Raw genomic sequence first — 25,789 nt, 5'->3', positions numbered from 1 at the left:
GCAGTGGCAGCCAGGATTAATCCGCCCCGCCCCGGGCTCCTCTCGATGTTTTCTTAATTAACGTCAGACCCTCCAAAGGATAAAATGCACAAATCAAACCACAGCTGGCGGTCTGGCAGGTGCCAGGATTAAAGTTTGTTGGGCGAGGAGTAAGTTGGGAGCTTAAAAAAGTAACCAATTTAAAAATGCATGATAGAATAGTTAACCGCATTTGTTTGGTCGGATATTGGTGAATAATTGAGCTGAGATTCAGGACGAATTTATCCTGCTAATTTTAGCTTGTTAATCCCAAATGCACATGAACCGATTTATCGAACATGTCCTGATTAATTATGTAAACACATTTTCCGGAAATAGTTCGGACATCGTTTATAAGAGCTTAGCCCAAATCGGGCAATATCACATTCCGGGGCCACATGTCCCTGACGGGTGTAAGCAATTTACGAGCGGAAAGATTATGCCTTGAACTGTGCTCGTCCACTTCAGAGCAGACCACTTGCCAGTGACCATGGTCGAGAGTGTAAAATCATTTTGGCAAACATGCCGCAGGAGGTACAGAAGGACCTGCCCAGGCCCTTCTACCCACTTCGCCCCATCCCGGCCACTGATTGCAACTACTAGTCTCTCGCTCTCAGCAGGATGGCTGGACACAGGGCCACACAAATAGAAATAGAAATACAAACTCAATTAAGCGTATCCAATAAAATCAAATATTTATAGAAATGATATTACTGTTTCAACAAATTTATTCCTCTAGGAACTATTAAAGCCAGACAATCCAAACAGCGATACACTTTTTTTCGCCGTGCAGATCCCAGATCCCAGCGCGCTGTTTTATGTGTTTAAACTTTGATATTTTAAAATGCAAAAACCGAAAACTGAAACAAAAGGAGTCCCATTTCGGGGCGGGTTATTGCCGTCGTTGTTGTTTGGTTGTCCTGCTGCTGCTGCTTCTGTTGCTGTTGTGTTTGTGTTGCGTTGCGTTGCGTTGCTAAATTTAGAGCCAACGAGGTTGTACGCAAGTAAAACAACGCAAATGGCAAGAGCAACAACAGTGGAATGGAAGGCAGCAATGCGCATAATAATAAGTGCAAAGCCCAGCCAAGGATGGAGCGAAGTGAAAACTGCTACCCAGTTAGGGTCCTAGTTGGGGTTTCTTTTTCCCGACCTCACTGGCTTAATTGTGAATGCATTATTCATGAGTCAACAGCAACCGAAGGAAGCACAGGATGCGAAGATTCCAAACTCTGAGCTTAAGGAGGGAGCACTTGAATCGAATGGCCAGACCGAAGGATACCCGGTGTTTCTAACCATTCAAGAATCGTGTACAAGGATATTAATTGGTTGCTGGCAGTTGCCAATAAAAATCAAACATTTTCAGGACTCTTTAGGAAAAAATACATTGAAGTACTCTTGAAAAACCGAATATACCCCTAAGTGCAATGACTAAGAGGTGCAAAAAGTGGGCGGCTAGAAGACACGAAGCGTAGCCAATAAAACAGTGTCCTGCCACCGAGTTGCCACTCTGATGTTGGGGATAAAGTTTTGTGCGTCTTGTCGCCGAGTCGTCGCTGCTCCTGTGGCAGCCACTAAACTAGCTAAGACAACAAGATGCCACTCGAAGTTCGAGCAAACGAACCATAAATGAAATTGCGCATACGTCATGTGCGCCCGCCACCTCCTCAGCCGCCCATGCTGCCACAAAGTCAGTTGTGAAAATACAAATACAATGACAAAACTCATTAGCTCGCTTGTGTGTGTGGGAGGTGGGGCGCGGCAAGCAGGTTATGTACTGTAAAATTTTATAAATTGCATGCTGCTCCGCCGCTCTGAATGAAAAAAGGCAAAAATAAAGTTGGCCTAAAAGCCTCAGCCAAGTCCCATCGTTTTGGATGTCAACATCAATTTGTGTGGCATGGCCGCCATTCTGTTTCTGATTTATTTTCAGTTTTACTTTGTGTCTTTCAAAGGGGGGGGGTTCTGTGCGTGCTAGCGGGTGCGGGTGTGTGTGGCAGTGTGTGTGTGATCCGCATAAAAGGTCGGAAAATGCGAATGGAAACTCTTGATGATGAGCGACAGACAAACAGAGCAGCTGTGCCCCTGAAAGCATCCACTGGCTAAAGTTGGCGCGGCACTCATTAGGCCTAATGTACGCCTCATTTGACTAGGCCAAAAACAGAGACCCAGTTCAGCTCCTCCTCCCCTCTAGGCCATATCGATCCGCACTCATTCACAGAGTCATTCGGCTCTCTTCTGTCCCCAATGCACTTTCTGCTCACATCCAATTACTTTGGGGGCGAAACCAAGCCATGTCCCAGTCAATTGTTTTAAGTCTGCCAACCCACATCCGAATCAACAGCCAGCTCTTATTAGGAGGATAGCCCGCACTAGGTTGACAGTTTTTCTGGAAGGAGCTTTAAGCTGGCTTCCATGCCATGTCATGCCCGGAACGAAAATTTCTATAGAATTTCACGCCACTTATCCGAACAACGCACCAAATATTCAAACAACTGCCACACCCATAAAGGATTGTGTGTCACCTGTTCGTAGCACATTGCCTGGAAATCTCCCATCTCGCTGGGGGCTGGGTTCTGGGGAAGTGTAAATAAGGTGCCAAAATGACAGACCAGCCAGGCAGAGAAAGACACTCAGGATAGAGCAAGGTTGACACTAAACAAAAATGTGTTAGATATGGGATGTAGATTTTCTTTAAATCTTTATGGGGCTTACTTAAAGTATTACCTTAATTTTATTAAGAAAGATCCAGCTAGCACCTATTTGAATAAATATTTTATTTAATTTTCTAAAAGTTCCATTTCCAAGTGTGCCCGACATGTGGGGAAAACCTTTCACCTGCAGAATGTATTCAACCTTGTCAGGCAGAAGACCTGACACTGCTGTTTATATATTTTTCTGGCTCTGAGTTTCATGGGAAGCCCAGGACCAGGCCCAGGCCAAGTTTATTTGGCAGAGCTCTTGACTTATTGCCGCCAGTTGGCTGTTAGTTAAAGTGCTGGGGCTAAGTTAATAATAATGATCATTACCATCGACAGCCAAAGCAGTTACCTGAGGTTTGTTGCCAAACAGGCTGCAATATCGGGCGGTTAAGAGGACAGGACCGAACCGGCATATGTAGCCTGTCGGCTCTCATCTGCATTTTCAGCCTGCCAACAATGAGGTTGACAACTGGCAAGGACAACAAGCCGCAACAGCCAGGTCGAGCCAACTAGGGTCTATGCTTGCCGCCAGTCGCCTGTCCTGAAATGTGTCTGTGGTTTGGGAGTTTCTTCAGTTTCCACTTTCAAGCAACATCCCCGCCCCAAGACCCTCAAGTCACTCCCACCGCCGCCCATTCCCACATCAGCCATCAACAACGATGACGAGTAGAACTTTTGTAATAAACTTCGGTAAGGGGTGGAAAGCACTCTAAAAAATAAGGAAAACAAAAAACTTTGTCCGTGATAAAATACAATTATTTTACAATTTTTTAACAGCTAACAAGAAGTATTGGGACTATATAGAGACTTTATTAACTATAACTTATACAAGAAATTTTTCGAGTATTGAACGGAAAGTACCAGGATGACTTTCAAAGGGTTCCTCAAGGACTGGGGGGAAGCCTTACGTTTGCCGCTTAAAAGCGTCGTAATTTGATTGAATTTGCGTTGATTAAGTGTATTTAGCTGTTGGCAAATTATGAATGTGTTTAATTGCAAACTCGCTTAATTGTCTCGTGGGTAGAAGACAGACTCAGTTCGGAAGAGCTGCTTTCGGATTATTATGGTTTCGGATTAACTGAATTAGCGTGTGTCTACAAATGCATCCTATGCGGCTTCCCCTCGATTCTTTTGCTCAAATTAACTTTACGAGGGCGTTGAGATTGCCGACAGCTTTTGCGGTTTTAATTGAAAATGTTGCGCATACGACATGTTGTTCAGACATGCCACAAACCCACTGGTATTAATATGTGAGCCTTTATTGGAGGACGAATTGGTTGAGTGACGTTTGCATAGAGAAAGTTGGTTCAAGGCTGGGGCGTGCTTAATGTGGTCGAGTTTCCCAACTTGACTCTGATTATGCAAATGCTGTAAATGAGCAAAAGCCGTGGGAGGGGCAACTCAATTTGTGTGTGCGGCTTGCAAATTAATTCAGGGTGCTGTAAACACAGCAAAACATGCTGCACCGCCGCGGAAAACTCAAACGCAACAAACTTTCCTCAAAAGTTCAGTGTTGAATCATGAACTGCAAGTTATGGCCACCCAGTTTTTCCCACTCTCTGGGCGCGGACACTGTTCCAGCTCTCAAGCAGATGGCAAATTAATCCATTACTAGGCCGCCAAGTGGCCCGTAAATTGCAGTTTACTTTGACCCATCAGCTCCATCACTTACCTCGATTTGCAGGCCATAAACTTGGCCAGTCATGGGCAACAGGAAAAGCAAACGAAGAAGCAAAAGCGTGCCAGTCATCCACGCAAGAAATGTGCGGAAAAAGAGGCAAGAAGCGGGAAACTGCTTGACTTGAATGAAGAAATACTCTTCTTGGCCAGATACATGACTTTGTCAACATTATCCCCAGAACCACATTAGCGTCAGCTGGTGAAACACTGAGAGAAAACTACAAACTTCTCTGAACTGTTACAACTATATAACATTTATATTTCCCACTGTGTCTTAGAACCACTCCATCTATAGTATTGCCCCGGAGAGCGGCTTTCTCCTCTGGCGTGGCCATAAAAAACGGCCACATTATGGGGCAACTAGGCCGGCCAGTGACCGCGGCGACACTTAATGGTCTGTGGGCAGCTCATTAAAATGTCCGACAGCGTAAAGTAATTACGATACTCTACAAGTTTGCACTATTCCCCACATAATACCATCCCCCTTGCCCAGAGTCCTCTGCATAATCCATTGACTTTCTCATCGTGTTTCATGACTTTGGTTTCTGTGTCTTATTTGTTACTTCTTGTCCCCTTTCAGGCGCAAGGACAGCAGTGCTCTTCAGCGTTCCGCCAGCATCGACTCCTTTGCCGAGATTGTGTTTAGCGACCTGCCGCGCTCCTCGCTGGCCGTCACGGCGCCAGGTGGCTCAGTGGCAGGTGGTCCCTCCCCCTTCAGCAAACGCCCCTCGGCCAGCAGCCTCTACTCCACCTCCACGGGCTGTTCCTTTGGCTCGCAGGCGCAGGCCCAGCTGAATGTCAATTACTGTGACTCGGCAGCCGGATCCGGGTCCAGTGGCGGAACGGGCACAGGACACCACACAGCAGGCGGCAACGGGGGAAGCGGCGGCAGCGGCAGCAGGCGAGAGAGCATGCTGAGCCCCTCGTCCACCAGGCGCTCCAAGCTGACCAGAATCATAAACGGTGAGTGCGGCAAATCGGATTCGGAATCCGCAATTTCTACTTAGTTTTAGCGGCGATGCGTGCCATATTGATAGTCTGTGGCAACACTCAGAGAAATAACTAGTAGTTTTGGATATAACATTTTTATATTTCAGATTCATTCTACAAACCTTCTCTAAAATATTTATTTTATAAATTAAAAATATCCACTGTAACCCCTTTTCCCCCAACTAGGACATCCTTATTCCTTTACTATTTCGCTAGGAAGCTAGGGAGGGCGGAAGGACCTCTTGGTCCTCGTCATCGATGGCTTATTTATTTCGCTGCAGTCGACTGATTGAAATTCAAATGCGCACTTGAGTTTTCCGGATGGAAAGCCGAGCAGGCGCGGCATTAAATCGATTGCCTCTTGGCCCGAGAGCTTTGGGCCCGCAGTTCAAAATCCGGTGGATTGGATCCAAGAAGAGCAATCTGTAAATCAGGGACGAAAAGTTTATTAAATAAAACAGAGCAGCTGTAAAAGCGTCTATTAAAGAGGAAACATTTTGAGTCGCCACACGAACGAAAGCTGACTCTAAAGTTCTCAACTAGTTGGGGTTAAAAGTTGTGCCTCAGTAGTACCATCCTGTGGTTCAATTGGTTGAAAACATAGTTACTCGGATGAAGTCCAGAAGTGGTTTCCTTGCAACAAACTTTGAGCAGCTCATGATCAAACTTTCCACCGAACTTGCACTTCAAAATCTATCAGAGCGGAAATGCTGGAACGCTCTACGATAAATTAAAAACGAGTGAACAGAGCTGATTATAATAAGCACTGAAAAAATTGTTCGTTTTTTTTAATAATATCAGAGCATCCGGAACAGTGTGATAATGATAGAGCATTACACTCCCACACTCACAAAGCGGAGTTTTTCTATACGTCATGGTGATAAGTCGGAGCTTGGGAAAGTAGAAAATGGCGATCTTTCCCTTTCATCTTTTATCGTAGCTTTCAATAGAGCTGTCAAAATAGCTTAATATATTTAAATTTATTATTTTAAAATAATTATAAAATAATATACAATTTTACATTTTTAAAATCTTAAAAATTAAAAACTCAAAATATAATGTAGTTGCTTTTTGGCGGCTTTTTCAAATGGATCCCGTTAAAACGGCTTCTAGTGCTAAAAATGGTCAGCACAAGCAACTAACTGCGAAGCGCTGCCCATTAATGACCAACGCCAACGCCAACGCTGACGCCAACGCCAACGCCAACGCCAACGCTACGCCGACGCTGACGCCGACAGTGAAGTCAGCGTTTCCCCACGATCATTGCAACTTCGCTCTCCTTCACGCTCATTCAACGATCGTCTTTTGAGCAGAGCGCTCGCGTTAGCGGCTGCGGCGTCGCGAATATCAAGTATACGTTTTCTGTTTTTTCTGAAAAGCGCTGGCGTAGCACTCTAATTGGCGCACAACAAGCCCGTCTCACACCACACAAAGTGAAGATATTGGCCAAAGTGCTGAATAAGATCGGATTATTAGTGGATTTGTGAAAATTGTGTTCGAAGGAAAGAAGCGTCTTCTGCGGGGAGTCGTTTCTGCTTCAGTTGCTGCGACGTCGAGTGTGTGTGAGTGCCTTCTACCTGTTTGCGTCGTCGCTGTGTTGGTGTGCGAGAAGGGAAGAGAGAGTCACCTGAGTTACCTGCGCCGCCGTAGCGGGAGAGCCCAAACTGGCTGTGGCGGTGAGAGCCGGAGCGTGACTGTGTGCGTGCGAGCGTGTTGCTGCTTAAGAAGTGTCAAAAAACTAAAGGCGTCGCTTTCGTTTAAAAAAGAAACGTAAATCAGATATTACAAAAAACAGAGCCGAACTGCTGCGGGCCAAAGAGAAATTCGTGTGTGTGTATATTTGCAATGTTAATTAAATATTACGTGCCACTAAAAACTGCAATTTGCTGGGAGACATTTTGGCTCTAACGGTAATTGGATTGCATGTCCAACTCTCGTTGTTATTCGTGTGTGTCTCCCCAACAACAAACACACACGCACATTACACACACATATATGTACACCCCAACGCAGAAAACGGAAAAGACAATTGCAAGAAGAGTTCAGCGAAAGTGAACTTTTGCTTTTGAGCCGGAGAGAGGAGGCGAGAGGCAGGAGAGCGACCAATTTACTCACGTGTCTATCAAACTGCCTCCTGGTCGAAGCCGCCGCTTCTTCTTCTTCCAGCCAGCCTGCTTGCCCCTGCAACATAATTACAGGTGGCCTCTCGCTCCCACTCGCACGCCCCAAGCACAGGCCCTGCAACTGTAAAAAGCTTTTTGCAACTCGACTGATCATTGTTGTTGTTTTTTGTGTTTTTGTTGTCTTATTCACAGTCGACGTTTTTCATTAAAGTGGTTTGTGCTGCAATTTTAAATACGTTCCCCACACAATGAACAGGTAAGCTCACACATACCCATGCACTTCACCACAAACACGCGCACACACACACACACACTGATACACACACACAATGGCTGCCTCTTACTTTGTTGTTGTCGTCAGGGGGGTTGGGGGGTGGGAGAAATATGCAACGGAATGAAAAACTTGAACTATTGCAACATTTTTGCGTTGTCTTGGCTTTTGAGAAGCAAGGTTTATTCACACCGCAGGAAAGTCAAAGTTGTCGGCGTCTGAAAAGGAAAAGGTTTCATCTGTAACTGGGAAAATCCCCCATTCCCCTCTCCCTTACACACAAAACTATCTCAACATTCGCATTTCTTTTCCCAATATGAGAAGCTGGAGCTCTGCTTGCGGTGTGTTTACTGCATAGCTGCAGTTGACAGCTGGAAACTTCAGCTCAACACGCAATTTTCCGACCGCCCACCCGCTTTTCCCAGCCACCCCGGCCAGAGCCCCCTCTTTAATCCTGATGGCGAAGTTCACGTTGACCATTAATATTTCAATGCTTGTTTTTGGCCCTTGTTTCCATCGCGGTTCGTTTAGCAAAACAAGCCCGTAAACCCCTTTCCGGCCACCCACCCATAAAGTTCAAGTGACGTACGTATGCGCCTCACATTTTTTGGGGGTTTTCTTTCGAAGCCCAGGAAAATAAAAAAAATATGCCAAAATGAAAGTTGGTGGTCTTTAAGGCGAAAAGCGTGGCGAAAATAAGTTTTTCCAGGTGTCATGCACAGGAAGAAAGGTCAGGTGATACACCTCTCTATTAGAGTCCCTTCAAGATCATATCCTAAAGTGCAAAGCTCCTGCTCCTAAGTAAGTTTCAGAACTTTACAAGTATTTTCCTCAGTGTTGCTAAGTTCTGCAAGCCACTGCCACCTGGAGAAGGTGGAGAAGAACTGAGCCCCCCGCTGACCAAAGTTTTCGAGCGCTATTCTATTTCATTTCGAGTCGTGCACTTATTAAAAAGTTTTAAATGTTTGATTAAAAAAGAATTCATCGCAAAATTTGTTGTGGCGCACTGCTTGCTCGTAACTTTTACCAATTCCTTAAGTTTGTTTACCCTCTTCGCCTCTTAACTTGGCTATCGCAGTTGTTGGCTCTGGCAGGCCAAACTGGCGGAGCTCGTGGCAGCTCATGGAAAACAAACATTGGCAACAAACAACAACACAGTCTGAAAGATATCAGTTGTCGTCGATGTGTATTGTATAATATTTTGTGAGCAGATAAGGCTAGTCTATACCCAGAACCTACCCGTGAAGTAAATACCATCGTATCTTCGTAGGTGTGTTACCTGTGATTACGGTAGAATGTGTGATTTGAGGCGCTGCCGGACACCGTGCGCCTTCTGCGAAATGGGGCAATAGCGTGACTGGTGCGGTAACGAAATTTGAATAACAACCGCCTTCATGCGGGTCGGGAATTCGGAAACAAAAGACAGCTCTGTGAGCAGTCCAATTTATCGTATGACAAATCTCGTTCCCGGGCTCATAATCACAGCGCTTAGGGTCGCTAAGACCGAGAGTTATGCAGTCAGCTTTTTCTTAAACTTCCATCCATTGAATGGCTTCATTAGCACCGGATCTAAGTCGACTCCACCCACGACTGACTCATTAAGCGGAACCCGCCGAGTTCCAAGAAACGTTAATTTATTGAATCTCGGCCTGTAATAGGAGTAACTCTTTAATGCCTCCTAGAGCATGGCCCCCCTCATCGATTTCTGAGTTTCGAACAACGCGGCCAGCGAGTCATGCAAATTGGGGAGCTAAAATGGTCTTCCGTCAGCTGGAGGCAGTGCTGTCGGAGCTAGAACCTAGTCAGAATTAGTTATCAATACTTTAAAGCTTGAACATGCTTAGATTTATCTGAAACCTTTGGAAAATGTTAGAAAAAAAGCTGAACTGCCAGCTCTACCTTTCAACCCAGCTGACCTCAGTCGCTTCTCCAGTTACCTCAACCTTTGCCCCCGTCCATGTCTATAGCTATTTCTTTGTGCGTTCTCTGCTGTGTTCTCATGGAAATCGCTTCACAAAGCAGATAAGCGAGTAAAATCAATCAAAAGACTTTTATATCAAACAATATAAATGAAATGCTGTAGCTGTGATTCTTGCGCCTTTATCGTGCTACGGTTGGGGGCATTCTACGGAATTGAAGTTTCGTTTGTCACGTTGAGCGCAATGAGCACGTATGGCGATGGAGAACCCACACGGCGGGATAGAACGCCCATTTCGAATCCCACAACACGGGTCTAGAGCGGATATCCAGATACCATCCAGACCATAGATACACACACTCACACCCATTGAGTGTTTGAGTGTTTGAGAATGCAAATGAATGGCTATGCTCGTTCCTACATACATATGTCAAATGCTCCGGGCCTGCCGCAGAGGAAACTTGGGCGACTTTTGAACTTAATGCCCTCAAAGGTCACACTAAAAGATACACGTATCTGTGGCAGCCTGTATACTTGTGTTGGATGCCGAATGACCCAAATGTGTCACGAGAGTATTTTGTTGTTACAGGGTATTGTGAGACGTCTTTGGAACTTCTAGGATGCGGAAAGGATTAGGGAAATTCAATATGCAATTGTAAATAATAGACTTTGCCCTGCATTGTAAAATTCTAATAAGCTTTTGTGTCAAAAAATTGTTGAGCAAATTAGTTGCTGCGTAAGTAAATTAAAACTTTGCTGTTTATTTTAACCTTTTTAATGGCCGGACAGCCCGCATGAACTTTTCAATTTGCGACCCACAAGTCCTGAGACTAAAAAAGAAATCATCGCAAAAAGCCAGATCCCTTTATGCACGACAGATTTGCGCCTTGACCCGGCTCAGGGGGAAAAAAGCAGCTGAGAGAAAGCTAAAAAAACCTTGCGGCCAAAACTTTGTGCAAATCGCGCTGGATTTACATAATTTTAAATGCTGGCTTATTGGTTTGTGTTTGTTTCCACAGCGGATCAGGCCGGAGGACGACGGCCGGAGGGCAGACCTAAATGGCCAGGAAGTCCAATCGGAGAGCGAATGTGACCCGGTCAGAACGTTTATTTCCATTCTGGCCTGGACTTTTTCTGTTCGCTCTTTCCTTTTTCATCCAGTTTTTTTGCTCGGTTTCCATTTGGCGATAGCGACGAGGGTCCAATTTGCATATCTGATTAATATGAATACATTAGTTTCGTGATTTGGCCCAGTAAACCAATAGAATTAAATGCGTTCGCTGATTGCAGAGACAAAGGTCAAGTTGTAGCCAGCTCCCATCGACTATCGCCCGGAACACCAAGACCATCCACCCACACTGTAGTATCCTCGGGCCTGGTCGGATGCCTTGGGGTCTGGTTACTTAAATTCAATTAGCGTTTCCGCCGAACTCCGCCGTCGCAGTTCACTCATAATGCGATTTGCACTCGAAATCAGAGACATATAAAATATGCTTTTTGTTTGTGCCTGTCTGCCAGAGCCAGCGACTGCCTTTCCTCCTCGTTTCCTCCAGAACTCGACTCGCTTTTATTGAGGAAGCGACAAATTTATTTAAATTAAGTCGAAAATTCCTCGGATCGGCCTGGCTTGGCTGCTTGGATGTCTCGTAAGTTTCTTAAATGTGTGGTAGATTTGGCAATTATGACAGCCCAGAATGCAAGATGAAATCGGCATAATTTACGGAGGGCCTCTACGGAGAGCCCCTACCCAAGGGCGCCCAGGGATACACCCCATTATTGGGACTCTGTTGTCGTCTCTATTAAGTGGATTATGTTGTTTTGTCTGCTCTGGGAGCATGGATGACCTTTATCCTGTCCTCTCACATCATCGCCTGTCCCGGCTGCCCCACTGCTCCTGCTAATGCTGTCGTCGAGAGCCTTTGCGCTGTGATTTATGTTGGGCAATTTCGTGCGGCGTAGCTTCATAAATTTTATTATCCTGCAATTGCAAACCGAGTGCCCCGGGCAGCCCCCAGTCTTGCTCCTCCAGTTTCGGCTCCTCTTTTTTCGCCAGTTTATGGGTCAGCAAATTTTATTTATTGCACACCCTCAATTGACAGTTTAGTTTGATTTTAGAGGCGAGGGACTGACAGGCGTCCAACTCAACTCCGTGATACCATCAGCCCTAAGCTGATGTGGAGCGTGCCGAAGGCTTTGTCAGCCATCTTTGAGATTAAGTAGCGAATGATTTATTATTTATAATACTGTTTGGCTCCAATCGACTACAGAAATTGTTATATTTACAGATTCCCATTATAATTACCTTATCGGAGAAGTGTATTATAACTTTTAAACACAAGCTCTGGCACTGATAATTACACTAGTGTTTTCTGAGCAACTGTGATGGGTAATTATTCGAGACTGTGACTGAAGACCTACATAGATCCGTACACAAACAGATTCGGTTTCAGTGAGTCAATTATTAATATGTTTACAAATCAAAATCCAAAGCTAGTTCTGATACATATGTGGCTGGGCTGACTCACTGAACTGCATTGCCCTTCGGCACTGACCTCACCCAAGCGTTTAAACATTAATAGACAGTTTCCGAGACTTACTAATTCCCCGTATTCCGTATTTCAGGGCAGTTAAGTGGATGTTGACAGGTGGACTAAACAACAATCGTGCGACAGTGTCTAAAATTAGCAAACAAATGGAAGCCAAACAGAAACACACACGTAAATGGATTTGAAGAGACAATGAAACCAGTTTTTCGGTTCGATTGGGGCCACAGCCTCCGTCCCTCGTCATCCAGATTCCAATTAGTTTTCCATTTTTGTGCCCCGCGGCATTTGCCAGGCTAATCAGGGGACTCTTGACTCCTAGACGCGACACAAATTCATTTGTTCCATTTGTCTTCATTTCCCCGAGGCGACGACGACACCTCGTCGATAAATCAGGACGAGCGTCGCGGTTCTGTCCTCCAAGGACCTCCTCTGCTATTTGTTTTTGGTTTTCGATGTTCGAAATACCGGATAATTGATTTTACAACACCCCCTCACACTCGTACACACGTGTACATAGACAGTCATGGAACTCGCGGCACAGCATCCCTAGGATTTTGTTTTTGGGTTGGAATTGTCTTTTGGGAACCGCGGCAGCTTAGGAGATTTAAGAGGCAGGTACATATGTGCATTCGAATGCCTAAAATGAAACCAAAAGCGCGAAGACCAGTAGTATACACAGATCAAGTCGAATGAGTGAGCGATATTTCCTGAAAACAGTGTCTAAGGGTAGGTAGAGGTAGGTGAGAACCGGGAGAGCAGAGGCTCGACAGCTACCTGAGGGGTTCTGGGTCTACTTCACCACACAGGTGAGGGTAGAAAAATAGAACCACTTACTATATAGAATTCTTCTTCAGGCTGGGAGAGTGAGAACATATTTAAGAAGCTGTTGTGAAAATTTTAAAATTATAATTTAAAAAATTAATGCATTATTCCATGAGCTGTGTACTGTCCTCTATAGCATCTCTGTCAAGAACTTAACAACACAACCCTTACTGTACGATCGGGGTTGATCGGAATGAGATTTAGGAGAAAAGAGAAACCCAGATCCCGAGAGCCTGTTCGACGACAATGGAATCACTTCCCGAATCTCTTCTCAGTTTGTGTTTGAAACACGCGACGCGCACAACGGAAAGTCCTGCCGTAAAAACCCAATCGAAATCGGAAAACTTGTGTCCCGCGAGGGAAATACATGGTCCCACAAAGAAGTTCACAGAATAGATCATATAAAAATCAAGGAAATAATAATGGAGCGCCGCAAGGCTCTTGGATCATATGCCAAGCTCAGAGACCAGCAGGCGATGGCGATGGCGGAAGCGGAAGCGGAAGGAGAACCAGCCACTCCGGGGAAGGACAATGAGAGCGGCGACTCGATGCCCGCCCTGCGCCGCTCTCACTCGGTCCGCTCCTCCCTCCGGCGGCTGAAGAGCAAGCTGCACAGCCCCGCCCTGCCGCTGCAATCGCCCTTCAAGCTTCGACCCCAGCTGCACATGCGCAGTCGCAACGCCAGATCCGCGACGCTGGACAAGAGCCGGGCGGCCAAGGCACTGCGCATGCTCACCGATCTGGACAAGGTGGCCGTGCTAACCACCAAAGTGAAGGGAAAGAACGAGTTTGTGCCCCTCAAAAGGGAGATGAACCCCCCAGCCGGCGACCAGGAGGAGCTGGGCATCGAACGACTAATGAGCACTCTGCCAGTAGGTGTCACGCTCCCGCGAAAGGCCTGCAAGCTCCTACAGATCCCCGAGAGCTACTGTCGTCCCCCTGGCATGGAAAGAGCTCCCAAGGCGACTGTGGACTCTGACCTGGAGCGCAGTCTCAACGGCGAGGAGTCCAATGGAGTGCTGGCGGACATCACGAGGAATGCCCAGCAGGGAATCTACGGAACGACGCGCATGCGCACTGCTACCATCAGGAAGCCGATGCCCTACTTGAACAGTCGTATGTGTCCTTTTAAAGAGTGGATGTTTGGGATTTAAGGAACCAGAAGTGATTGTTGTGATTGAAAAAGGATGTGAGAACATTTATGGTTTAAAAAAAACAGGTTGTGATAGTTGTTGTTTTCGCTAAGAAGGACCTCTCTTCTACCTGGAGAGATATCAAATCCTTTCACGAAATCTGTATTTTGAATCCATCTTAGCCTGAATTGGAGTGTCTGAATTGGAGTGTTGCCCACAATAGTGTCTTGGTGGAATAGTGCTTTCATTTAACATATTTATGTGTCCAGCATTTTTATGGCACATCTATCAAGTTTTGATTTAAGGTTTTTATGCCGCAGAAGTGGGTCAACGAACTATTCGGAAAGGAAGACAAGAGCAGCTGTGTGTGTATTCATAGGAAGGGTAGGGTTTCCCAGGCCAGATAGTCCGTGAATAATCATTATATCTCGAAAGCCATTTCCTAGCTACTCGTTTGCATTTGTCTTTGCCACTCCGAAGAGGCGAAGATGGCCGTAGAGCGAGTGGGAGACGAGGAGGATGAATATTCATTTCATGAGCGTGCATTAATACACAGATACACAGACACATGTGCAGCCGACATAAACTGGCTTAATCCATGGCCAAATCGGGTCGTTAATGTTGTGTGCTCTTCCAGATGCTACCAGAGCGATAGCAATAAAGTCCCCAATACGCCGCAGAAGCTCCCCATGAGCAGTTGTCTGCGCTCTCCGGCGGTCTTCGTCCGCCAGAAATCGTTTCACACGCTCAACGAGCTGACCAGGTTCTGTCAATTGAAAGTGTCCCCCCATCACCATCGTCACCAGGCCAGCCCGTCGTCATCCTTGTCGGCCTCGGCCCAACGACAGCGTCGCCACAGCCACTATGCCGTCGATGGTAAGAGAGATCGGTAGTGCCCGGAGTAGTTATCGCTCTGCCCTTAACCCGTATTCCGTACTAAGCCCCCATGAGGGGTAATTAACTGGGCTACATTCATCATCATTTTCTCACACAACCCACATCTATAGTATATGGTGGATCTGCTGTACAGAACTGCAACTGAAACTAAAGAATTAGCGCCAATTAAAGTGGGCTTCACTCGGAGAAATCATTGAAGAATACACTGTTCCTCTTAATAATGATTCAGTTGCAAGAATAAATATTACTTTAAAACTATTCAATAAATTGGTGGGTGGGTGGATTCGCTGACATCTTCGTGGGCTTTGCTTGTTTGGGTTTTGGGGTTTGGGGTACGGGCCAAGGTGGGTTGGCTGCTTTCATCGCGTTGCATGGTCGAATCACTTAACACATCCCCACATTCCGAAACACATCCAACACTCCCGCCTTAACTTGCATCCACAACGGTTTCAGCATAATTAATTTAATTGGCTTTGGTTGTCCGGTGGCATTCCGGATTGCATAGAATAATAGCGGGCCTGAATAGCAGAAACGGCATTTATGTTTAATATTTAATTAATCGCATTCGCAGCAGCGAAGCCGCAACACAGCTATTACTGTAATTAAATTACGTTCTCGCTCGCACAAAACATACAAACCTGGCTATTCGAACAATAAATAGACGCGTGGTGCTCCTGGCCATCCAGCATTGTAAATATTTACCCTCGCCCCAGAGCTTAATTTCTATTTAATTTTCATTCAATTTTCATTTTGCATTCAATTTGATTTCCCTTATTTATTTTTATTTGCTCGCATTCGTCGCAGACAATATATTGCCCAAAGATAAACGTGACAGCGACATCGACATCGATAGCGTTAAGTTGCGTGAGAAGCGTGAAATTACGAGCTCCGGAAATAACAACAATAACGAGGACACCTATCCCACCTACTACCCGGCGCCGCTCCTCTCCACCAGCCGCTGGTCCGAGCAGCTCACCCAACATGCGACGGTAGCCAAGATTCGCACCGCCATCTCCTGCCACTCACAGGATCTCAAGGAAATGGAATTCCTCCTGCCCCAGGCGCGATCCGATGCGCAGTCCCATGCTCATGCCCAGTCGCAGTCGCAGCTCTGCATTTCGAGGCATTCCCAGCCCAAGAACGCCAAGCTACGGGATGACCACGAGGACACCGGATCCTCGTCGCCGGACTCCCCGACCCTGGGGGCCGGAGATGAGAACGCATCCGCCAACGGCCAGCAGCTGTCGGTGCACAGGCAGCCGGTGCAGCTGCGAAGCAAGAATCCAGGCAACACTCCCCATCCGCGAGCCAGCAAAATGTCCAAGAAACAGCTGAAGCTGGCCCAAGCCCAGCTGGATAAGCTGACGCAGAGCAATCTGCACCTGCATGGTATGGTTTTTGGTTCAATCTTAGCCCACTTAATGGCACGCATCGCCACTAAATCTAATTAGTCTTAAGTTTATATCTGCAACTTAAATAGGAGTACTAACCTCTTCCCGAAACTATTTGCAGCTCTGTTCTCGGCGGTGGAGCACGGCCATCTGGAGAAGGCGCGAACTATCCTAGAATCAACTGATGTGGATGTCAATAGGTAGGCTACAGGATCTATATGTTTTTTGTTAAAAAATTATCTAATAAATTCCTTCAGCATCAACAGCGACGGTCTATCCGCCCTGGACCTGGCAGTTCTAAGCAATAACCGCTCCATGACCAGGATGCTCCTCCAACACGGCGCCATCGAGGGCTCTCAATGTAAGTGAATCTCTTGTGCTTGTCTCACGATTGCGCTTTTAACCGATCAATTTCAATTGTAGTCTCCGTGGACACCATTGGCACGAAACTAAACGGCTTGCTCAAGGACGCCGAGTCCCGCATCCACGATCTGAGTGGACCGGAGGGCCTCTGCCCCCCCATCTTTGCCTCGCGTCCCTCCATCTCGAGCATCATAATTGGTAAGTGGCCATCGTGGTTGATTTAGGGGAGCACTTAATTAGATACTCTACTTTACTCTGCAGGCAACTCGAGCGCCTCGGTCACCGGGTGCACGGGCAGCGAGGTGGAGAAGCAGATTGGCATCTGGGAGAGGCGGGTGAAGGGACTGCGCCGCCTGCAGCTCGGCTGGGATCAGGCCAGGCCGCCAGATGCACCCGCCTCCGTGGTCGTCGACGTCACCGGCGACAACTCCATCAGCGTCCAGATCCTGGAACCCTTTGAGGGAGCAATCGGCACGAAATTCAAAGGTAAACCGCAGGCCGTGTTTGCCGCCAAGCGCTGTGGCTGTCGCCAGGCAGCGGATTGGAATGGTGCTTGTGATTGGGGTCAGGCCACCAAGCTGCGGTCAACCCACATCCTGATTTGGAGTGGTTTCGTAGCTCGCAGGTTGTGGGTTTAGGGCAGGTTGAGTGGAGTGGGTTTGTTTTCCTGGAAACCAATTGTGGGACCACTCCAAGCTTTGTCATTTAATATTAAACGCTCCGAAGGGTTTCCTTATGAATTAATGAAAAGAAGTCAACTTGCGGGAAAACCCCTCCAAGTTTTGGCTTCCCGCCTTAAACATGGTTTAAATATGAGTTTAGGCGAAAATTTAGAGACCTATTTTTAAATGTTAGTTGGATACATACTTACATAATCAAAATGTTTCATTCACAGTTCAATGGTCAACCCGCGCGGACTTCAACAACGTCGTGGGCGAGAGCGAGCTGCTGGAGTGGGTCAGCTTTCACGGCACAATGGGTGCCCAGTGCCACATATCGGGCCTGACCCAGGGACGCCGCTACTTCCTTCGCGCAGCCTGCGGCAACGTCAAGGGATGGGGCGCCTACCGAAATTCGGTGCCCGCCAGCGTGGTGCCCTCGAGTGAGTTTCATGATTTATGGTCGAAATAAACGGCACATAAATGTTTTCCCTTTTTTTGTGAGCAGCCTGGCGGGATTTGGACAATCGGGAGGACCGTTTTGTGGGCCGTCACCGCATCCTGGACAATCTGTTTACCGCCGTGCGCTTGGCCCGACCCGCCGATGTCTCCGAGCTGACGCTAGATCCCACGAGCGGCCAACGCCGCAACCCGAAAAAGAAAACCACCATCAAGCAGCTCTTCTCGGTGACCTCAAAATTCCAAAAGACCCTGAGACGGTGAGTAGGATTAGGATATAAATTGTGGAATCGGAATTAAAAACCTCCTTTTTCGAATAGTGGCATTTACTTTTCCTGCATCGTCCAGTGCGATGACAAAGTGCTGGTGACCAGTGAGGACTTCCCGCCCGTCATCGAGGTGGACGAGACCTATCCCAGTGCCCTGTACATGGACTACTACTGGCTCATGAAGGTGGCCTGCACCTGGGACGATGTTAAGTCGCTTAGGACCGACATGGAGCGGAATCTCACCTCCGCCGTTCACTTCCGCACGAAGCTCTTGTCGGCCGTCTGCCAGATGCAGAGCGCCCTCGGCTTCACGGATCTGGGCCAGCTGTACTACAAGCCCTTGAGGGATGCCCAGGGCACTGTGGTGCTCACCTGCGTACAGTCGGTTAAGAGTCAGAAAGCGGTATCCATCCTCAACTCTCGGTGGCTGCCAGTCAGCAAGCTGCAAAAGAAGCTGGGAGCCCTGCACGAGGACTACACCATCAATGAACTGCTAATATCATCAATTGGAGATCAGTTGCACTACCAGCAGGCGGCACTCCAGCGCCTAGAGCCTGGTCTCTATCTGGGCTACCTGAAAATGCAGTGCTCCATGGACCAGATCCAGGTGGTGGTGCCGGTGAAGACTCCCAATGTCTTGCCCCACTGCAAGGTGCGCGAGAACAGCCACATCACAGCCGAAGAATGGCAGGTGCTCCACCGCTGCAACGGCGATCCGCTTCGTTTGCCGTTGGACTTCAGCGCCCAGGAGAAGGAGGCAGCTGGCGGAGCAGCTACGACGGAGGTTCAGCGCCTGTTCCTCTACGATCTCACCAATGCAATGCACAAACTGTTTGCCAGCATGAACATCAAGGCTGCGGATGCGGCCACCCACCGCCTGTACGACGTCGAGGTCATCGAGCACAGCCCGGATATTAGTTTCCTGGTGGTCTGTCCCTCGGCCGAAGCCTCCTGCGCCGTGCCTGGTCAGTCGGAGCTGCTGCTGCAAAGGGACGACCTGGCAAGCCTGAGCATTCAGGCGTTCGAGATGATCCACCTGCGCACCTACCAGCCGGCGATAATACAAAAGTACGCCCGCCTCTCCTGCATCCTGGAGCTGGACACCGGACTGGCCACGCACTCTCTCCGGGAAGCCTTCTCCAGCAGCGAACTGCAGGCGGCCAAGGAGCGACTGGCCACCCTGCAAGAACTAAGTACAAGCCTGAATCTGGTCTGGAAGAGTGTGCGCTGGCTGATGGATGTGGTGGCCTACGCCCGGAACAAAAGCGCCCAGCCCTCGCTGGCCATGCGAGAGATCCTTGACTTCACCCAGCAGCGGCAGGAAGAGTCCGCAGTAACCAACTCCGCCAGCAAACAGCTCCTCCAGCTACCCATTCGTGAGAGTAAATTCACCAAAGCTGGAACGGGACGAGGCAGCTGGCCAGGACCCGGCACCAGTGAGGATCAGGCGCAGGCCAAGCCAGAGCACTCGAAATCCGAACAAAACTTGGGATTAACGGCTATTACTCCGGTGGAACCTTCTGCCAAGCAAATGCAGCATCCCCAGCAACAGCAACAGCCGCCCCAGACTCTCCAGCAGCAGCAACAACTGCTGCAAGTGTCCACTACCAGCGAGTACGCGGGCTCCATGTGCTCGGATGTATCCTTGCGGAAAAATAGCGGCGACTCCATAAGCTCTACGTATACGGCGCGTAGCTTCTACTCCGCCGTTGACTCTGCCTCGGACGGGAATAGCACCAACAGCGTGTTTGCCATTCCGCCCTCGCGCTCGGATGATACCCTGGCGGATGCACTACGTCACTCGCAGACGGTAGCTGCTCAGCGGAAGCGTACCAGCTCCAATATAGGATCCCACCCCACTCCGCTCATTACGGTGCACAGTTCCAGTTCGGCGCCGTATCTGGCTGGGTCGAGTGTCTCGCTGAGGAGCGGAAACGGAGCCTTCGCCACGGACCTGGAGCATAAGCCCCTGAAGCCCGCGACCAAGGCGGCCTCCAGTGCGAATTTGCGCGAAGGTGGGCCCTATTTAAAGAGTACTCTGGCCGAGCTGAGAGCAGTGGGTGGCGAAGAACCGGTGGCTAGCACATCGAAAGCATCGTCCACCAAAAGCCTGTCCCGGCAGAGCAGCGAGGAGGACACGGCGAGCTGTTCCAGCCTCAATACGGAACAGACGTCGGGCATTATCCAAGTGTACACCGCCTACAACACGGGCCTGGCTAGTGGAACCAGTCTCAAGCTGCACGTGACTCCCAAGACGACCGCCCGCGAAGTGATCAACCTGGTGGTGAAGCAGCTGAACATGGCCGTGGTGCTGAAGGGCAACAACGGGCCCATCTACGGACCGGAGACGCTGGAGAACTTCTGCCTGGTGGCGGTGATAGGAGCGCGAGAACGATGCCTACGGGATGACTTCAAGCCCCTGCAGTTGCAGAATCCGTGGAAGAAGGGGCGCCTCTACGTTCGCAAGAAGCACGAGTTGCTGGCCGCCATTGAGCACTCCAACCGGAAGTCGCACTTGATCTAAACACCCGGCACAGGAGACATCATGATACATCTCCAGAGGTTTAAGTTTCTTATCGGTCGGTTGCAAGGCTTGAACATTATTTCGTTTCGGTTTTTGGATACCCCACTCCAAAGTTCTCCAAACTTCCCCAATGATCATTGACCAATTCCCGTATTAGACTGAATTACCTAAGTATGCCGCACCGGCAAACTGATGAAATTGTATTTGAAATGGTATTATATTTTGAGTAGTTATACATCCGACATTACCTAATCATAGACCCACTCAAAAGCGCGAATCAGACTAAAAAGAAGATTGTTGTTAGTTGTTATAGAGTAAAGAAGGTTACATCCGTACATGAATATTATAGAATGTAAGTTATATATAAATATTACGCGTGCATCAATGTATTTTATTGTATATGTATTTTGTAGTTTAGTAAACAAATGTTTTGATTGTATTTTTGTGGCATTTTTTAGGGGCACACTTTTGATCTAAATGTTAAATCGGTAAAAACTAAAGGAAACACAAGTAACCAAAGGATAAAACTAAACAGAAAAGATGTCAATATGCATTTTAAGTGTCACTCTTGATGTCTTGATGTGTGTTCGTCTAAATGTCTGTGTTCTTGACAGTTGCAATTCCCTTGAATTAAAAAAAAAATACTTTAGATTAGTATGTACAAAAAAAATCACACCAACAAAATGATAACGAATACTGAAAATATTTTTTAAAAATATATTGGCACAACAAAAGTTGAAAAATCTGCAAATTCAATTTCTAATAATAAGAGTAGAAAAGAGCCCAACTCAGACTCGAACCCGTAACCTTATCTACTCCAGCAATATGCTCAACGAGCTCTTAACCACAGATGTCCTTTGCCCCCTTCCACTGTTCACCACCCACTTGACCCACTTAGAAACGATTCTATTAACTAAGCTATCGCACAACGCATAGCCCTATTGTATGTGTCTATAAATAACTACACTAATCTATTCTCTTTCAATAGAAAATACCATAAGTAAATTAGAGAAAATTCTTCAGATATTCGTTGTGAACCGTAGACGACGGAAAGTAGTCTCATCGTCAAGCTCGTGTCCCAAAAATTAGTTGATTTCCGTTGGACGGCAAGTCGAATTTAGATTGAACTCGGGGTCGTGAGAAGAACGCAGCATTACATTTTGAATCTTATGAGAAACTAGACGAGAACAATTACTTTAGAAGAATGTGCAACACAGAGTCCATTACAGATATCGAACTATTTAAGATGTCTTCGACCAAACAATTAAACAAACGATTTTTGTACGTTTTCACTTGTTTTGAGACGACGACACAGGCGATTTTGATACATTTTTACTCTATGGTTTACAAGTCCTAGGGCGCGCCGAACAGCAACGAACGAACGTAGTTAAGTTTTGAATTCAAATGCAACATCCTCTCCTTCCACCCAATCCATTTGGCCCATTGCGTTCTGCCACAGAAACGGAAACAGAAAGCCCGGTTTCAAATTTGTATTACAGCCACCCAAAACGCCTCCACCCAATTGCCTCGATTCGATTCGATTATATATGAATGGTCCCCGGAATGGTCGAACGAACAACGAACGAATGCAAACAAGTTCCAAACAGACATTGAGTGTCCGCCAGTTTTTAGTTTGTTAATTCGGAATGCCAATTAGGCGATTTAAATTGTCAGACAGCGTCCGTCCCCAGCAAAGAGCGTTGGTTTTCGAATGCAGCTAAATTATACAGAGTATTATTTTGAATTGCGATCTAGTGAGATTAGTTTTTACGATGCAATCTAATTGTAGCTAATTGTTAATGGTCCACAAAAATGCGGAGTGTAAATGTAGCCCAAACGCATTGTACGATAAATGTTGTAGTCTTTCCGCGAGGACACCCAAAACACATCAACGCAGACAATTCCTGAAATTACTAATTAGATATAGAAAGGGGAAAACCCACCCAGTTAAACTCAGTACATTCATTATCGACTCCCAGTGTACATTATTGGTGTGTGTTAACTGCTAAAACATATACTTCAAAACCAAAATAACCGATATCTAGGCGAAAATTGTTGGCAGCTAGTACCTATGTCTAGTATGCGTTGCGAAAGGCCACTAGATGTGCTAAGGATAATGTGAGTACGGAAGCATTCGAAGAATATTTAATTAACTTAATAAAGACTCAACAATTGTTATGGTGTAATCACAAAAAATGGGTTTTTTCTTTGATGATGGGGGTAGTCAGTGGAATATTCTGGAGCTCAGATACTATTAATGGATACGATTGTCAAAAAATTGCTAAATCACTCGGCTCAGCTCATCCGGAACATAATGACGGATGTGCTTTAAAATGGATACGGTTTATGGCCACTCGTTACGTATACGCCCTGGTGATCAAGCGCTTATCAACCCACTGCACTTGGATGCGGTTTTGCCTTCTAATAAGCCAGCAAAAATATTACTAATAGTGATAAGGAGCTGATTACGCCCGATATGTGTAGCAATGTCATTTCACCAGATACCCGCAGTGCCTGGAGGTGAACCTATGTACTTATATTCCAGAGCGTTCTTTCCACTTGTTGCGGCAACATGTTGCTGGCGTTTATTTTGGAGGAGGATGCGTCATCGCGGGTATTAGAATACCACTTAGTGACGAAACAGGCCCCGGTGCAGTAAAGATCGCCAAACAAGTTATTTTGAATCACTATCGCTCTTTATTAGGCTCCCTCTCTATTTTCGAAATGGGGGATTTCGGAAACACACAAGTCATCGCTGTGGGAGAGTCAGAACCGCGATAAGAGTACTGACTGTTTGTCTATTATTTTCCACCACATATCTCTCTGTTTTTTTGTGCTCGAACACTTTTATTAAGATACATATTAGAAGCGAGCACATGGTCCTTGAACTTTGGCCTCAAATTACATGTTCGGTTGGGCCAGCTACCAGCTACCCCCTCCCCACACATCAAGGCTCATTAATAAACCATTTGTCCACGAACTTCCTCCAGTTGGCAATTAAATGGCCCACTTACAGAACCTCACTCGCCTCATACCTGACACGTTGGAAACGATTTCCAATCTTAGCTCACTCCAGCGGAATACGGCACTTGTAAATTTTCGGGCGCTGATTATCAGACACCCCTTTATTTTTGTTAATACTTGTATAGTATTTCTTCCAAATTATTATTAGCCACGTCTGGTCGGGATTTATGGCCTGATAGCATCTAAATCAGCAGTTATATATTTAATATATCTCCCGCTATATAAAATATTCTAATCAGCTGAGGGGTTTTTTTCCCCCTTTGACTTCTCCGGCTCGTAGTCGAATCGAAAAGCGGGTCAGCCACGTGATCTGGATGGGTCGCCGGGCGAGACTCGTCTGCCTTTAATTAGATTTGGCTACCAAGAGAAATAACGAGCAGCCATCGCCGCCGCCTCCGCCACTGGCACAAGGAAATCGCCAGACACAGCTGGCCTGCAATTGTCTGAGCATTCCAATTACATCCACTGGACGTATACTTAATTTACCAGCGAGCCAAACCGGTTCGGGGGGAATCGCCACTGACTTTGACCCCAACTGGAAACGAATGACACAGAGGAGCTGGCCGTTTTTGAAACGCTTTATGTTCAGAATAGGTTCGAAAAATCGTTTACAATAAAATCAATCAATGGCGGTTTTGTATAACAAACAATAAGTACACCACTACACACAGTATACATAAAAAACATAAAAACTATAGCCTAGAATCTGATCGGATATACTAAATCTAAGCGCTGGACCGAGAGGCTCCGACGATATAGCCCTTGGCGGTGAGGACGCCGCGGCAACGGACATGCACTTGGTAGCGCAGTGACCAGTCGATAGTGTAGCCAGGTGCCAGTCCAGAGAACTGCTCGTCCTGCAATAGCTGCTCCGGATCGCTGTGCGTGTTCAACTGGATGTCGTGGGCAGCGCAGAACTCCTGAAGCTCCGGCGGCACGACGCAGCAGGTGGACAAATTGACCTGTGCAATGGTAGGAGCAACCTGGGCGGATTTGTGCAGCTCCTCCAGGGCAGCGGCATCCAAATCGGCGATGCCCAGCTGTGTGATTTTCTGCTTGAGAGCATATTGCTCCAGTGACTGGTAGAGTTCCTTCAGCTCGGCTACTCCCTGGGCACCGTTCTTCAGACTCCAGTTGCTGGCGGTGGATGGAACGGTGCTGCCCTCGGAACAGGGAGATTTTACCGCTGTCGATGTTGTGGCCGCAGCCGTTTCGTTGGCAACGCTGTTCACATTCGGGTGGTATGCCAGCACCACATTGTCCACGTGCGTCACATTGAGTATATTAAGCAGTGCTTCTACGGCCTGCTGAGCGCACTCCCTCGAGTTCCGGTTGAGGAATATCTTGGCGCCAATACTGATCTCGTTGCGCCCATTCTCCGTAAGTCGGCTGTTGAGCTCCTGGGTGGCCCTCTGCACACGGCCGTGCGTCTCGTCTATCTCCACCTCGACCACCACGCGCTCCTCGCTAGGGTCGCTGTGGAGGGTTACCTTCAGGCCGTCGTAGAGCTCCTCATTGGACTTGCGCTGGCCCAGCTCGTTGCTGATTTCCAGCATGTTTCCCGTGCTAATCACCACATTCTGGTAGTTCTTCGTTATTGTGGGTATCATGATGACACAGTTTTCCTTTTTTGGTACTTGCAAAGTGTTCTCTTGACTCCGGTATTCTTCGGGGAACTGCGGGTCTTCGGTGTAGATAGTGCACCCTCTCAGGTGTATTCTCAGGTGGATGAATCGCGAGTGTTTCGAGAGCCGAGAGTCTGGCCACTTAAATAGCCAGCTGCGGGTTTGTAGATAGTAAATAGTACGCAAGTGTTGGAAAATTCCCAAAAACGATGCTTTATCCGATTAATTTTATTCAAATTTTTATTATAAAAGTTAAAATAAAAATTTTTTTTGGGAAATGATGCGTAAATTACATTTATTTCCATCCCAGATTCTAAATTTTTAAGAACATCATAGTCCTTGCTGATTGTTGTTAAAATTTTAGAAACTTGCATTTTA

General features: G+C 47.1%; 2 protein-coding genes across 8 annotated transcripts in view; one reads left to right on the top strand and one right to left on the bottom strand.

Moving 5' to 3' along the window:
- Window positions 1-21,201, top strand: part of LOC6499790 — a 40,434-nt gene extending 19,233 nt beyond the window's left edge. Inside the window, exons 1-11 of one of the 7 annotated variants that reach the window (XM_014910743.3) lie at window positions 6,647-6,949; window positions 7,703-7,766; window positions 14,838-15,076; window positions 15,902-16,486; window positions 16,610-16,688; window positions 16,746-16,849; window positions 16,912-17,049; window positions 17,113-17,337; window positions 17,747-17,953; window positions 18,019-18,229; window positions 18,290-21,201. In XM_014910743.3, the coding sequence (XP_014766229.1) occupies window positions 7,759-7,766; window positions 14,838-15,076; window positions 15,902-16,486; window positions 16,610-16,688; window positions 16,746-16,849; window positions 16,912-17,049; window positions 17,113-17,337; window positions 17,747-17,953; window positions 18,019-18,229; window positions 18,290-20,762 (4,269 nt within the window). In that variant the 5' untranslated portion in view covers window positions 6,647-6,949; window positions 7,703-7,758 and the 3' untranslated portion in view covers window positions 20,763-21,201. The other 6 variants (XM_044718303.1, XM_044718304.1, XM_014910740.3 and 3 more) reach the window with 6 other exon arrangements.
- A 3,145-nt stretch (window positions 21,202-24,346) lies between these two features.
- LOC6500781 (glutamate--cysteine ligase regulatory subunit) lies at window positions 24,347-25,576 on the bottom strand. Its single transcript, XM_001953871.4, has one exon. It carries the CDS (start codon window positions 25,394-25,396, stop codon window positions 24,512-24,514), a length of 885 nt encoding a protein of 294 aa, XP_001953907.1. The 5' UTR covers window positions 25,397-25,576; the 3' UTR covers window positions 24,347-24,511.
- Between the last annotated feature and the right edge of the window lie 213 nt (window positions 25,577-25,789).

Source organism: Drosophila ananassae, chromosome 2L (assembly GCF_017639315.1).
Source record: "Drosophila ananassae strain 14024-0371.13 chromosome 2L, ASM1763931v2, whole genome shotgun sequence".
Lineage (NCBI taxonomy): Eukaryota > Metazoa > Arthropoda > Insecta > Diptera > Drosophilidae > Drosophila > Drosophila ananassae.
Note: the sequence above shows the minus strand (reverse complement) of the source record. Positions and strands in the feature narration are given on the sequence as shown.

Coding starts and splice junctions, on each gene's coding strand:
- LOC6500781 (XM_001953871.4), bottom strand. CDS start 25,396: ATGATACCCACAATAACGAAGAACTACCAGAATGTGGTGATTAGCACG.